The sequence below is a fragment of the Acartia tonsa genome, chromosome 13 (assembly GCF_053477335.1).
Source record: "Acartia tonsa isolate MP-2025a chromosome 13, ASM5347733v1, whole genome shotgun sequence".
Taxonomy (NCBI): Eukaryota; Metazoa; Arthropoda; class Copepoda; order Calanoida; family Acartiidae; genus Acartia; species Acartia tonsa.
Window position 1 is genome coordinate 14,626,930 of NC_137272.1, and position 13,708 is coordinate 14,640,637.

The 13,708-nt window shown below is 33.3% G+C and overlaps 1 protein-coding gene across 1 annotated transcript in view; it reads left to right on the plus strand.

Moving 5' to 3' along the window:
* The window catches only part of LOC145304063 (oxaloacetate tautomerase fahd2, mitochondrial-like), a 36,404-nt gene extending 23,785 nt beyond the window's left edge, over positions 1 to 12,619 (plus strand). Inside the window, exons 4-15 of the mRNA XM_080145821.1 lie at positions 1,494 to 1,544; positions 3,035 to 3,096; positions 4,146 to 4,164; positions 5,017 to 5,074; positions 7,143 to 7,233; positions 7,731 to 7,822; positions 8,157 to 8,176; positions 8,725 to 8,775; positions 9,248 to 9,329; positions 10,314 to 10,410; positions 11,195 to 11,247; positions 11,704 to 12,619. Of these exons, the coding sequence (XP_080001947.1) occupies positions 1,494 to 1,544; positions 3,035 to 3,096; positions 4,146 to 4,164; positions 5,017 to 5,074; positions 7,143 to 7,233; positions 7,731 to 7,822; positions 8,157 to 8,176; positions 8,725 to 8,775; positions 9,248 to 9,329; positions 10,314 to 10,410; positions 11,195 to 11,247; positions 11,704 to 11,756 (729 nt within the window). The 3' untranslated portion in view covers positions 11,757 to 12,619. The remainder of the gene's footprint in view (positions 1 to 1,493; positions 1,545 to 3,034; positions 3,097 to 4,145; positions 4,165 to 5,016; positions 5,075 to 7,142; positions 7,234 to 7,730; positions 7,823 to 8,156; positions 8,177 to 8,724; positions 8,776 to 9,247; positions 9,330 to 10,313; positions 10,411 to 11,194; positions 11,248 to 11,703) is intronic.
* The last annotated feature ends 1,089 nt before the right edge of the window (positions 12,620 to 13,708 follow it).

The window sequence follows — 13,708 nt, forward strand, 5'->3', positions numbered from 1 at the left end:
ATGTTTTGCAAGAATTAGCTATGTGAAGGACAGAAAAGCTAAGTTTTGCAAGAATTTGCTATGTTTTGCAAGAATTTGCTATGTTTTGCAAGAATTTGCTATGTTTTGTAAGAATTTGCTATGTTTTGCAAGAATTAGCTATGTGAAGGACAGAAAAGCTAAGTTTTCCAAGAATTTGCTATGTTTTGTAAGAATTTGCTATGTTTTGCAAGAATTTGCTATGTTTTGTAAGAATTTGCTATGTTTTGCAAGAATTTGCTATGTTTTGTAAGAATTTGCTATGTTTTGCAAGAATTAGCTATGTGAAGGACAGAAAAGCTAAATTTTCCAAGAATTTGCTATGTTTTGTAAGATTTTGCTATGTTTTGCAAGAATTAGCTATGTGAAGGACAGAAAAGCTAAGTTTTCCAAGAATTTGCTATGTTTTGTAAGAATTTGCTATGTTTTGCAAGAATTTGCTATGTTTTGTAAGAATTTGCTATGTTTTGCAAGAATTTGCTATGTTTTGTAAGAATTTGCTATGTTTTGCAAGAATTAGCTATGTGAAGGACAGAAAAGCTAAGTTTTCCAAGAATTTGCTATGTTTTGCAAGAATTTGCTATTTTTTGCAAGATGAAGGACATAAGCAGCCTTCCTGATGTAAGAATTTGTCAGACAAAGGACATAAGTCACCTCCCTTAAGTTAGATTTTGTTAGATGAAGGACATAAGTAGACTTCCTTAGATCAATTTCCAGTGACTTCTGTCCTAATTAGGAATTATTTCCATGATCCAAATAATTTATTCTTCATACAGTAAAATAATGGTTCTTATCATTCTGGTCAATGAGAGTTTATTACGGATTATTGGAGCACAATGAGTTTTAAACGTTTATTGCTTGCAAAACTCGAGCTCATATATAGACATTTATTTCCTATATAGATCTATCATGGATCTTGATGCAATAAAAGTTTTGTAAATGTTAAAAATTGGAAGATTTCATTAAACAAAAGTTCCCGCTAATATAAGTATTAGATAATATTATCCCTTTAGTTATTTAAAATTTTCTAAAAAAATACTAAGAAGAAATACTTTATTTTATGCTTTAGGCTCTTATTTAGGCTTTCAGAAATCTGAGTCCGGCCGTACGGTAACAGTATATATTTAAGCTCGTACAAATTCCGTTTGATACACAATCACTAAGCTATTGGTACTAATTTTAGCACGTTCTGTATTTACAAGTATTTATGAAGACGAAGAAAGTCGCTCAAAAAAATTCTGACGTCATAAAAATGAGGGATGAAGAGAGGAGGAGTGGGAAAGAAAACCCCTAAAAAGAGATAGATAATCCCTCTTTTTTATGACGTCAAATTGAACAACTTTCTTCGTCTTCTTATTTAAAATGCTGACTGATTAATGATAATAGTTGGAGAACCATTCAGACAGACAGATAGGAAGACATACATACACGAACCTTTATAAAGTATCTTCGCTACAAAAAAAATATTTTTCCAGCTTGATTCAGATCCCTCTGCCTCAGATCTAAAGGTCCTGCAAAGATCAAAGGTAACACAAATTTATATCTTATTTCTCAATAAAATGCATATGATATAATAATAAATCCTTTTATAAAAGTAACATGATGTCTCTTTGGATGTGTGTGCTTTGCTTATCACTCGACCAAAATGCCTCTCCTTAATCGTGAAGCTTCTCATAGGTCCAAAAAAGTTTTATTACAATTTTTGTCAGAGGGTTACTCAATCATCCCAAGATAAATTGCTTTTGGACAATATATAACTCTACAATTTTTTAAAATTTTCTTTTTACAACTTAAGTTGAAAATAAAGGATCTTCTTTTTAAAAGCGAAGCTTTTCTATAATTAGAGTCAGTCCGTACGTCCGTCCGTACGTCCGTCCGAGATAGATAGCTTTTATTCGTTAATTTAGGCATGTTAGAATTGTCCTATCGATTTCAAACTTTGCATGATGGTTCCTGTAGTAGTACGATTTAGAAAGCGTAGCAACTCTATAATCATTACCAGAATGTCCGTATGTCCATTTTAAACATGTTGATTTTTCTACTTTTTTAACAACAAATTTTTATGTGATCTAATTATCCGTTTGATCTGATTTTTGGTATATTGATTCCTGGGACAACAAAGAACAATAGTATAAGCAAAGCAACTCTATAATCAAGTCCTAAAAATGTAAGTATGTCCAAAACATTATCCTGTATCAAGCAGTTTTTTCAACAAATTTACTTACAATTTTGATTCGACTCTTTCGATACTTTTATATTCTGATTATTCAGTTCAGACACTAGACAAGTGTTAATGTCCGTTTGTCCTACCGTTGTCCTTCGCTTTTATGGATGTTGTCATCCTTGTTTCTATAGGAAATAGGGGAGTGTGTAAAGATGACATAAAAAAAACCGCGATAGTGGCTTAACACGTAGCGCTCGTCGTCGGGGAGGTGATAGGCCGACGCCGCGTCATGACTAAAGAGGTTAAAACTGGTTCCTACTGCTATGTCTGGTGCGCGACATAAATAGTAAGAGTAGGGGAAATGCCTTGGCCCATAAACAGGCGCAACTCACTACCATGCACAGTTAGGATTTCTCAGATAAAGGTCGTGCAATCAAAGGGTTGGTTGTCTGATGGATGTTACTTAACCTAATATCCTTCGGTGTTAGAATATACGCATCCCTTTACACGTGGATGATGCTTTGGATTCTCTAGAAGATCACTTAAATCTAAGGAGAATCCCGCCCTTATGAGGTAATGGTAAAAAGATGATATAAAGAAATAATTCCATGGGATCGGATCGAAAGATAATCTATCCACAGGACAAAGACCAAATTGTATCAAAAATGATCCATGTGGCGTCATAAAAATGTTGGATTATTGATCTCTTTTTCAGGGGTTTTCTTTCCCACTTCACCTCTCATCTCCCTCATTTTTATGATGTCACATGGATCATTTTTGACACAATTTGGTTTTTGTCATTCAAAGTATTTGACATAAGGATTATTCACAAAAATTCCTATCTTGTTTAAGGTGTCTTTGGTATCACCAATTACAAATCCTTCCAAGATTATCGGCATTGGTCTCAACTATAAGTAAGAATATCCTTTTAAAAAGCAAAGCTTTTCTATAATTATGGTCGGTCCGTATGTACGTCAGTAACGGATAGCTCTTTTCGTTAATTTAGACATGTTAGAATTGTCCTAATCGTTTCCAGAATGTCCGTACGTCCATTTAAAACATTTTGATTTTTAACTTTTTTTACAACAAATTTTTATGTGATAGAATTATCCGATTGATCTGATTTTGATTCCTATTACAACAAGGTACAATGTTATAAGCGAAACATCTCTATAATCAAGTCTTCAAGATGTCCTTTATTAAAGCAGTTTTGCAACAAATTTATTTTATATTTTTCCTTTATTTTCTGCTTATTCACTTCTACCGTTTCAGAGCTTCGCTTTTATGGATGTTGTCATCCTTGTTTTTCTTCAAATTTCTAAAGCTTTTAAAACCAAAATGTGTTGCGATAAAAATTAGTAATAACTTTTTTTGATTTTTTGTTTTAATTAAATTATATTTTTTTTATCAATACAAGGTATAATACAAAGTAGAATGATGTCTGTCTGTCTGTCCGTCCCTTAAGATCTTGGTAACCACTGAACCGATCAGATTCTACTCTTTAGGGAATATACCTGGTGGTCCTGTGGTGGTTTTAGGCTATTTTCTTGGGGGGTGGGACACCCCCAACCCCCCAAAAAACAAAAAATCCCCTCCCATTTTTTTTTGTAGGGGATTTCCTTGGTCCTTTTTTTATAGAAGATTTCCTTTGTCCTTTTACGTATTTCGCCAAAAAAAAAAATTTATCACCTCTTGGGGCAAAGCCCTTAGGGCAAGGGGTACAGCGTTAAGTGTTCAATATTCATTAAAATGGTTTATCAGTGCGTCATTCTTTAAGATGATTCTTAATATAAAATTATTTAAAAGATTCTTTTTTTTTGCACAGTTTAAACTACTAATACCCTTGTATATTGTATCATAATTGGTTTTTACACTGTTATTTATTTTCATGAATTTTTTATTATTTATATTTGCTTAGATAGATAGAAAAATATTACAGAATTGATAATTTATTTATTTTAAGGGATGGAGCGGCAGAATTGGTAAGTTTTTAACTCTAACATGCTAATTTATATTTCACTAGCGGCTTCGCCCCTAGCCTCTAGGGGCTTTGCCCCAAGAGGTGATAAAAAAAATTAAGGTGAAATTCGTAAAAGGACCAAGGAAATCTCCTGCAAAAAAAAAAGAAATAAAAGGACCAAGGAAATCTTCTACAAAAAAAAAAAAATAATGGGGGGGATTTTTTGTTTTTGGGGAGGTTGGGGGTGTCCCACCCCCCAAGAAAATAGCCTAAAACCACCACAGGACCAGTAGGTATATACCCTGAAAAGTAGAATCCGATCGGTTCAGTGGTTACCGAGATTTTAAGGGATGGTAGGACGGACAGACAGACGGACGGACGGACTGACAGACAGACGGACAGACAGACATCGTTCTACTTTGTATTATAGATAGCTTGTAAAATAATGTAAATGTAGCTGACTGCCAGACTGACGGCCATTACAAATTCAAGAGTAGCGTCGCTACTAAAAAGAAAATAATCATGTTATGAATCAGCAATATAGTGCTTAATAAAAAATGACGTCATACAATACTAATGACCAATGATGGGTCAGTATACTTTTTATATTGACCAATGGTAATGCTATCATTGGTCATGAAAAATTTAAGATTAATTCTAGTTTGTTGATCAAGAGGGTCCAATGGCCCGGGCCAACAAAACTGGTATCAATGTTAAGATATTTGTTTATCATTCATGGAAAATTGTCTACAATACGATACAAGACATGATTTTTCAGCATTACTCAGAATCGGTCCACTCAAGTGATTATAATTTGGGTTTGAAGTCACTCTAGAAAAATAATTATTATTTTCTTTTCAATTATATTAAACAGGGAAAAGCCGAGCCAAAGTCACCAATTGTATTTCTCAAACTGCCTTTGACTATTTCAGGTAAAATTAATTTCGAGTTGCTTAGCTACTCTACATTTTCGGCTGTCTGTGTAAATTTGCTGCCTGGTTGTCTCTATCCAATTCCTTTTTTCCCATTTTTGTGTTTTCAATATATTTCCCTTTTTTAATTTTTTAAAAATATGGAGCAACTTTTTGTAAATAATTCATGCACTGAGTTTGACTTGAATATAGATTTTATATTTTTTGTTTTTACATTTATATAAGGTTTTGATACTAGCGAATGTGCCCTTCCTATTATCATTCTTTCCTCTCCAATATGATTTAATCTATTGCTTATTATCTTTTTTTTCAATTTTTTTTTGTCTTACTTATATGGCCCGTATGAAAATAATGTGTGAATACACATTACTGCATGCTTCCTACTTTTTAGGAAACTACCATTTGGGAGGAAATTTTTTTTATAAATTAACCATATCAATAAAATTTGACTGTATATATAAATGTATATAATATTCATATAATTAATTTATTATTGTTGTTTTGTTTTTTTCTATGTATGTACACTTAAGAATAATAAATCTAAATCTAATCTAATCTGGTAGGGTGGACGTATCATTCTCAAAAATAGTTATAAACCTTACCTGAACCTATATGAAGCTTTACTGTAAAGAAGAATCATGTCAGTTCAGCAATTAGTAAGATCTTAAGCAACAGAGATACAATGAGACAAACATCCATTTTACCTCTCCCCAACAGTATAACTAAACAAGTGGATTATTATTATAGTTACTGGATCCATGTTACCTCTCCACAACAATATAACTAGTCAAGTAGATTAATATCATAGGTACTGGATCTATGTTACCTCTCCACAACAGTATAACTAGTCAAGTAGATTAATATCATAGGTACTGGATCCATGTTACCTCTCCACAACAATATAACTAGTCAAGTAGATTAATATTATAGGTACAGGATCCATGTTACCTCTCCACAACAGTATAACTAGACAAGTGGATTAATATTATAGGTACTGGATCCATGTTACCTCTCCCCAACAGTATAACTAGAGTGGATTATTATTATAGGTACTGGATCCATGTTACCTCTCCCCAACAGTATAACTAGACAAGTGGATTATTATTATAGGTACTGGATCTATGTTACCTCTCCCCAACAGTATAACTAGTCAAGTAGATTAATATCATAGGTACTGGATCCATGTTACCTCTCCACAACAGTATAACTAGTCAAGTAGATTAATATCATAGGTACTGGATCCATGTTACCTCTCCCCAACAGTATAACTAGTCAAGTGGATTAATATCATAGGTACTGGATCCATGTTACCTTTCCCCAACAGTATAACTAGAAAAGTAGATTAATATTATAGGTACTGGATCCATGTTACCTCTCCACAACAGTATAACTAGACAAGTGGATTAATATTATAGGTACTGGATCTATGTTACCTCTCCACAACAGTATAACTAGACAAGTGGATTATTATTATAGGTACTGGATCCATGTTACCTCTCCCCAACAGTATAACTAGAGTGGATTATTATTATAGGTACTGGATCCATGTTACCTCTCCCCAACAGTATAACTAGAGTGGATTATTATTATAGGTACTGGATCCATGTTACCTCTCCCCAACAGTATAACTAGACAAGTGGATTAATATTATAGGTACTGGATCTATGTTACCTCTCCCCAACAGTATAACTATAGTGGATTATTATTATAGGTACTGGATCTATGTTACCTCTCCCCAACAGTATAACTATAGTGGATTATTATTATAGGTACTGGATCTATGTTACCTCTCCCCAACAGTATAACTAGTCAAGTAGATTAATATCATAGGTACTGGATCCATGTTACCTCTCCCCAACAATATAACTAGTCAAGTAGATTAATATTATAGGTACTGGATCCATGTTACCTCTCTACAACAGTATAACTAGTCAAGTAGATTAATATTATAGGTACTGGATCCATGTTACCTCTTCACAACAGTATAACTAGAGTGGATTATTAATTTAGGTACTGGATCCATGTTACCTCTCCCCAACAGTATAACTAGAGTGGATTATTAATTTAGGTACTGGATCCATGTTACCTCTCCCCAACAGTATAACTAGACAAGTGGATTGGGAAGTAGAACTTGCTGTTGTTATTGGTAAAAGAGCAAAGTATGTTTATTATTAAAAAGAAGCTTTTCTATTGTTAATGTATGTTTGTCACATCGTCTGTACAAATGGAACATTTGAAATCATTGAGAAAGCATCTATTTATACTTTAGAATGTTAAACTGTCGATAATATGTCAGTAATGCCCACTCTTTACTAAAGTTATATAGTTGACAAAAATAATAGACAAAAGAATTTTTTGAAAAATGACATTTTATTCGTTGGCTAAAATTCTTTGGAAACTTTTGATTGGTTAATTTATTAGGTAACTTGCAGTGTCCAAACATTTAACCGATAATTATAATTTAAAGAGGGGATAACTTTGTTTAACGTCAATGGCAATGTACCGACCATTGTCTTGTCCATTGAGATCCATGTATCATAAACATATCTAATATCCTAAGGAATGCAGATGAGAAAGATGCTCTTGATTATGTGTTTAAGTATACTGTGGGCATTGATTATACTGCCAGAGATATTATAGCTACAAATATACTTAGGAACGTTGATGAGGCAGATGCTCTTGATTATGTGTTTGGGTATACTGTGGGCATTGATTATACTGCCAGAGATATTATAGCTACAAATGGAGGCAAGTATTGAATTCTTACCCTTACTGTCATTAATGGATTTTTATCACATTATTGAAACTCATATGAATTAATTTTGACGAAAAATCTGTCCCCACGAAATTTCTATCATTACGAAATTGCCATCCATTTTTGACAATGCCTTAAGTCTACTAACCGCTGAACCGATTAGGTTGTGCTTTCAGGGAATATTCCAAATTGTCCTGTGATGGTTTGAGCTATTTTCATTGGGAGTGATATGTCCCCAACCAACAAAATATTTTTTTTTATCGAATATTTTAGTATTGAATCTATACTTTATACGTTTTGTGAAAATTTACTTTTAATATTTTTTAGGTTTGTGGACATTAGCTAAGGTAAGAAATAAAAATAAATATTTTTTCCATGGCGAAAATTTTTAATACCAAAATTGGTTTCCCTCAAATTGTGTAGTTGAGCAAAGAACCCCTACCCCATTATTTTGAAATAGATTAAACATATGGAGGGGGTCATGAAATTTCATGTCTTTATATTTGGCTTTATGTTAGGTTAGGTTATACTGGGTACAGGGTGGCCCCACAGGTATAGGTTTTGACTTAGTATGTATGTCAAATTTTAACTGATTTTAAAGGAACATTATTAGATTAATCTTATATACTCACTGAATTTCATAATAGTTTATTTATCGAATCGTATTATAAGCAAATTTCCGCGGATTTAATTAATATTACAGAATTTTTTTATCTGATTTTTATTTCATTTAATTTAAATGGGAGTTTTTCTATCATTACATTTTTAATAGGATGTTGTCTATAATACGATACGGTACATGATTTCAACTTTTCAAGTGTTGCTAAGAACCGATTCAAATTCAGCGAAAATTAGGCGGATTCGGAGCCATACTGAATAAATTATTTTCTTCCAGAACTTTCCTGGATTTAGCAGTCTTGGTCCTGCCATAGTTACCAAAGACGAGGTAAGGACAAGGATAGATTATTAGTGATTAAAGTTTGTTCTTATCAAAATAAATTATTTAGTTTATTCTGACATTGCAATCTATCATACAAAGTAGAGTGATTTATCCGTCCGTCCGACGGTTTGCTCCTTAAGATCATTCTAACCGCCGCTGAACCGATTAGGGTGTGCTTTTTATTGAATATACCTAATGTTGGTCTAGTGAAGGTTTTAAGTTATTTCTCGGAGGAAGGGATACAATTTATCCGAGATTTCTCTGTGGAATGTTAATGTAGCCTACCCCAAATTAGATATACAGACCTTCCAGGACATATGAGATGTTACTGTAAAGGGGAACCATATCGGTCCAGTGAATAACAAGATCCTTCGCTACAAACAGACAGACAAACATCTTGTATAAGGATGACGCTATTAATTAGTTATGCTGTTCTACTAATAGATATAATTAATGATTGTTCTTGTTTTGTATTTAGATAATTCCATTTAATTTGAAACTGGAGACTCGAGTAAACGGAGCTATAAAACAGCAGGGCAACACTAGCAACATGATATTTGGTAAATTTTCCATGGTGCTTTCCATCAAAGTGCCTGTAGAGCACAGAACCCCCCCCCCCCCCAATTAAATTGAAAATGCGAATGGGTAGCTTTTTCCCTGTCTAATCCCTGCGGGGATCTAACCTTGCGGGGCTAACCAGTACCTAATATGAACTGGCCAAAATAAAAACACTACTAACCCCTTATTTTTGATTTATTTTAAAAAAGGGGAAGGGTTTCTGTGCTCTACTAGGCACTATGCAGGTAAGCGCCTTTTTCTAAATCCTACAAAAAAAATTTAGGAGCCAATTGACTCTACTTCTGTGTGTCGGTAATTCTCAGATATTTCTATTTTTCTTTCTTTATACCAATCATCTTTCTAACCCTAGTAATATCGGGTGTAGTCCCTTCCGTGGCAACGCCCCTTAGGGGGCGTTTCTTCGTATTTTCGCAATAGCTTTTCTCCTATTTCTAGCCCCTGCAGGGGGCTCTAACCCTTCGGGGCAAACACCTAACCTAAGCTAAAATAACCTATCAAAGGCCATTATGAAAATACGACGAATCGCCCCTTAAGGGGCGTTGCCACGAAAGGGACTATACCCGTAATATCTTCGGCCCTGCATTGCTTTGGCCTGTTAGCAGTCAAAATACTATAAATGAGATGATAATTGATTCCTTATAACTTATTTAAGAATAGGTCATGTAAATATAGTGATTTGGATTTATCTTTGTATAAAAGTAACAGGATGTCCAACTGTCTGTACCAACAGATCTCGCAAATCGCTGAACCGATATGGTTCTCCTTTACAATGTAGTTTCTTATAGATCCAGGGAAATTTGACAACTATTTCTGGGGAGGAAACCACCACCCTCCATAGAGAAATTGCACATTGGAAAATGACTTTCACCCATAAAAATTTTGTTTGTACCTATTCTTTTTAAAACTAAAATAAAGTGCCCCTAGAGGCGTACCCGCTACTAATATATAATGCATTTATTATTTAGGTATCCAAGAGCTAATATCCTATGTGTCCAAGCATATAGAACTATTGCCAGGGGATGTTATCCTGACTGGTACCCCCGCAGGGCTTGGTGTGGCAAAGTAAGTCAAATTAAATATAGCCTAAAACCACACCAAGACTTAAATTTAACAAGGATGATAACATCCATAAAAGCGAAACTCTAAAATCAAAGAGTAGAACAAACACTAGTTGTTGCAGGGTCTGCTATTCAGCAAATAAATTCCAATTGAAATTGCCACAAAATTTAATATTTGTTGGGGTAAAGTTGGCGTATGTAAATGAAGGGGAGAAAAAAAGGGTAGGGGGTTGTGGGGAAATTTTTCTTTAGACCTACAAATTAAGCTGTGTGTTTTTCCTTAGATTGTCTCTTTTCAACAACGTTGCTGTGTATTATTCCATTTCTTTAGAATTGTTTGTCAGAATCAAATTCCCTTTTCCCTGCACTGAGTTGTTGTTTCTTTTGTTTACACTAATGAATTCTCATATTTTGCCTTATTGATCTAGAAAATATAGATAGGGTACTGGTAGGATTAGTTTCTTGTTTTTACTTAAGATAAGGTAAGTGTTATATTGTGTACTGGGTAGCCCTGCAGGTGTTGACCCCGTATGGTTAAGGAATAAGGAAAAAACTACCCCAACCCCAGCTCGGCAGACTGATAATAATTTTCTTTAATATGCATTTTTCGGCCATTCACTGGAGTGTGTGTTAACCCTCCCCCTTCCCTCTTTTACTTAAAAGCGTTTTTTTTCTTCTTTTATTTTGTATTATTCCCCCATCCCCCCCCCCTCTTCCAATTTAATCTTACGATTACCTACAATGTCAAATATTATTTATCTGAAAGTTGACGTCTGAATTTATTTAAGGAATCCACCCGAATTTGTTCAAGTTGGAGACAAAATTGAGTGCAGCGTTGCAGGTGAGGACCCCCATCTCCCCCTCCCCTACAAAAAAAAAGCTTTTCAACGTCTTGATATAAAATTCGGTGCTGCATCATTTGAAGTTTAACCCCATACCTCCAACTAAAAAGGCTTAGATCAAAAATACTTTAAACTTTTTTTTGTCTAATATTTTGCCAAAGTCAAAGGTACATTAATTACCCATATACAATGAAATCTTTTTGTATTTTGTTCAATACCATTAGTTTTGAATTACAAAATGAATGGGAAATTTTGCAATCTGAAGATGTCCAAGCTTATTTTTTAGGGGTGGAGGGGGTGATTAAGAGGGGTTTTTAGGGAGGTAATCTAATAAATTTTTAGAAACCTTGATGAGGTTTAGAGGGGGGTTTGAGAGGTTTCAGGAGAGTATTCAGCGCTTTACCCCTCCCTCCTCCCACCAAATGGACGTCTAAGTTCCAACATATTGATTTTAGGAATTGGAACCATTGTGAACACTGCAACAGTTGCCAGAGAAACTAAATCATAGAAAAGCTTCGCTCCACATAACTGCTTTTATTCTTGTATGTATAGGGAAACGACAATAGCGTTTATTATTATCTTCAGTAAGGCATTGCTATTAAAGGCCTAATCCTACAAAAGGTCTTAATACAAAAGACCTAATCTGGCAAAAGTTAATTTAGGTTTAGATTATTGGCAATAAATGGGATATCCAATGCACAAATTAATATCAAATAATCTTACCCTGACCTAGGGGGGGAGGGGACATTGGGCTGTTTATTACCCTAGTCCCCAAAGTTTTATAAAAACTTTTTCTTATTCGTTAGCATAACAACTTCAGTAAATTTTGATTGGTTCGTGTATTAAGTTGATTGTTCAAATTATTAATTTTAATCCACATAAGTGGCAATTTTGTGCATCATCATTGGGGATATACATCAATTTATCGGCCATTGTCTTATCCCCCTAGATCCCTGACATAACCTTACTTAACATTAATCGGATAAGGTTTAGTAGCTACGCACTCGGAATTTCAACAAAAAGGGGTAGGTTTCTGGTAATCCGTAAAGGTGTGTGTTTTAAGGCTTAAAAATAGTAGTAGAACGATAATATTCACTAAATATGTGTATTTCTTATCGAAAAGAACTAGACAAAATTTTTTTTATAAAAAGTTAACATAAATTTTTATCGTTCGACTACTGTTTTTAACTTATAACACATAACCTTTACGGATTTTACCAGAAACCTACCCCTCTCTTATTTAGGAGTGTGTTATCAAACCGTTCATTTCCTTATACCTGCTAAATTTTTCATTGATTTTCTAGCGCATATTTTAATTCATAAAAATTATTTTAATTAAATATATAAATGTTTCGATAAAATAAACATTTCGATTGTATCTCTTTTTCTAGTCGCAATATTCTCTTCTAAGTGTAATTTAATAGTGTACAAGGATGACAACACCCATAAAAAGCTTATAACAAACGAACATTACGCGCTTTTGATACACAATATCTAAAATAGTTATTTTTCGCATCGTATTATAAACAGCTTTCTGCGGATATAAAATGTACAATTATAAGACTAAAACCAATTTTCAGCCCCGAGATGCTAGACATAGATTTTTCGTAATGATGAGAACCGGTTCTAATCCTCGGGATATTTATGGGTTTCGAATGAATACGAGAAATAAAAATCTGTTATTATCTATTCCAAAATAATAGGTAGCTTAATATAGATATTAGACATGCTTACAAACAAGTCATATTAATAGAAATTCTTCGCTTTTAACATTATGCCTTTGATCTTAGAAATCCTTCTTCAAATCGTATCCAACTGTTCAACGTAATTTTAAATTACAAAACTATAACACATTATAATAACGAAATTAATTTATTTATAAATGTAATATTTTACATAACATAATATACAAAATAAATTTTATAATTACATTTTAAAAGTTTGACAATGAGATTTGAAACATGATATTTTATTAAAATTGAAATTGATAAATCTTCCAAAAAATCTAGAATTGAAATGTGTACACTCGTTTCGTAATATTTTAGTTGTAGACAGGCCACATTAAATTACAAGGAACCACGTGCATACGTTTATCTATGAACCTTAAGATGAATTTTCAAAACATTATTGGCTTTCGGAATTTTCCTCGTAAAAATTTTATTTTTTTAATTGTTAAAATTTTTTTAAAGTAACAGATCTATTCTGATATACACATAATGCTGAATGAATTGATATTAAGAATGTAATAAACCCTATACATAAGAAAACAAGGATGACAACATCCATAAAAGCGAAGCACTGAAACAGTAGGACAAACGGACATTAACACTTGTATAGTGTCTAAACTGAATTATCAGAATATAAAAGTATAAGAGTCGAAGCAAGATTGTGAGTAAATTTGTTGAAAAACTTCTTGATACAGGATAATGTTTATTGAGTTTATGGACATACTTACATTTT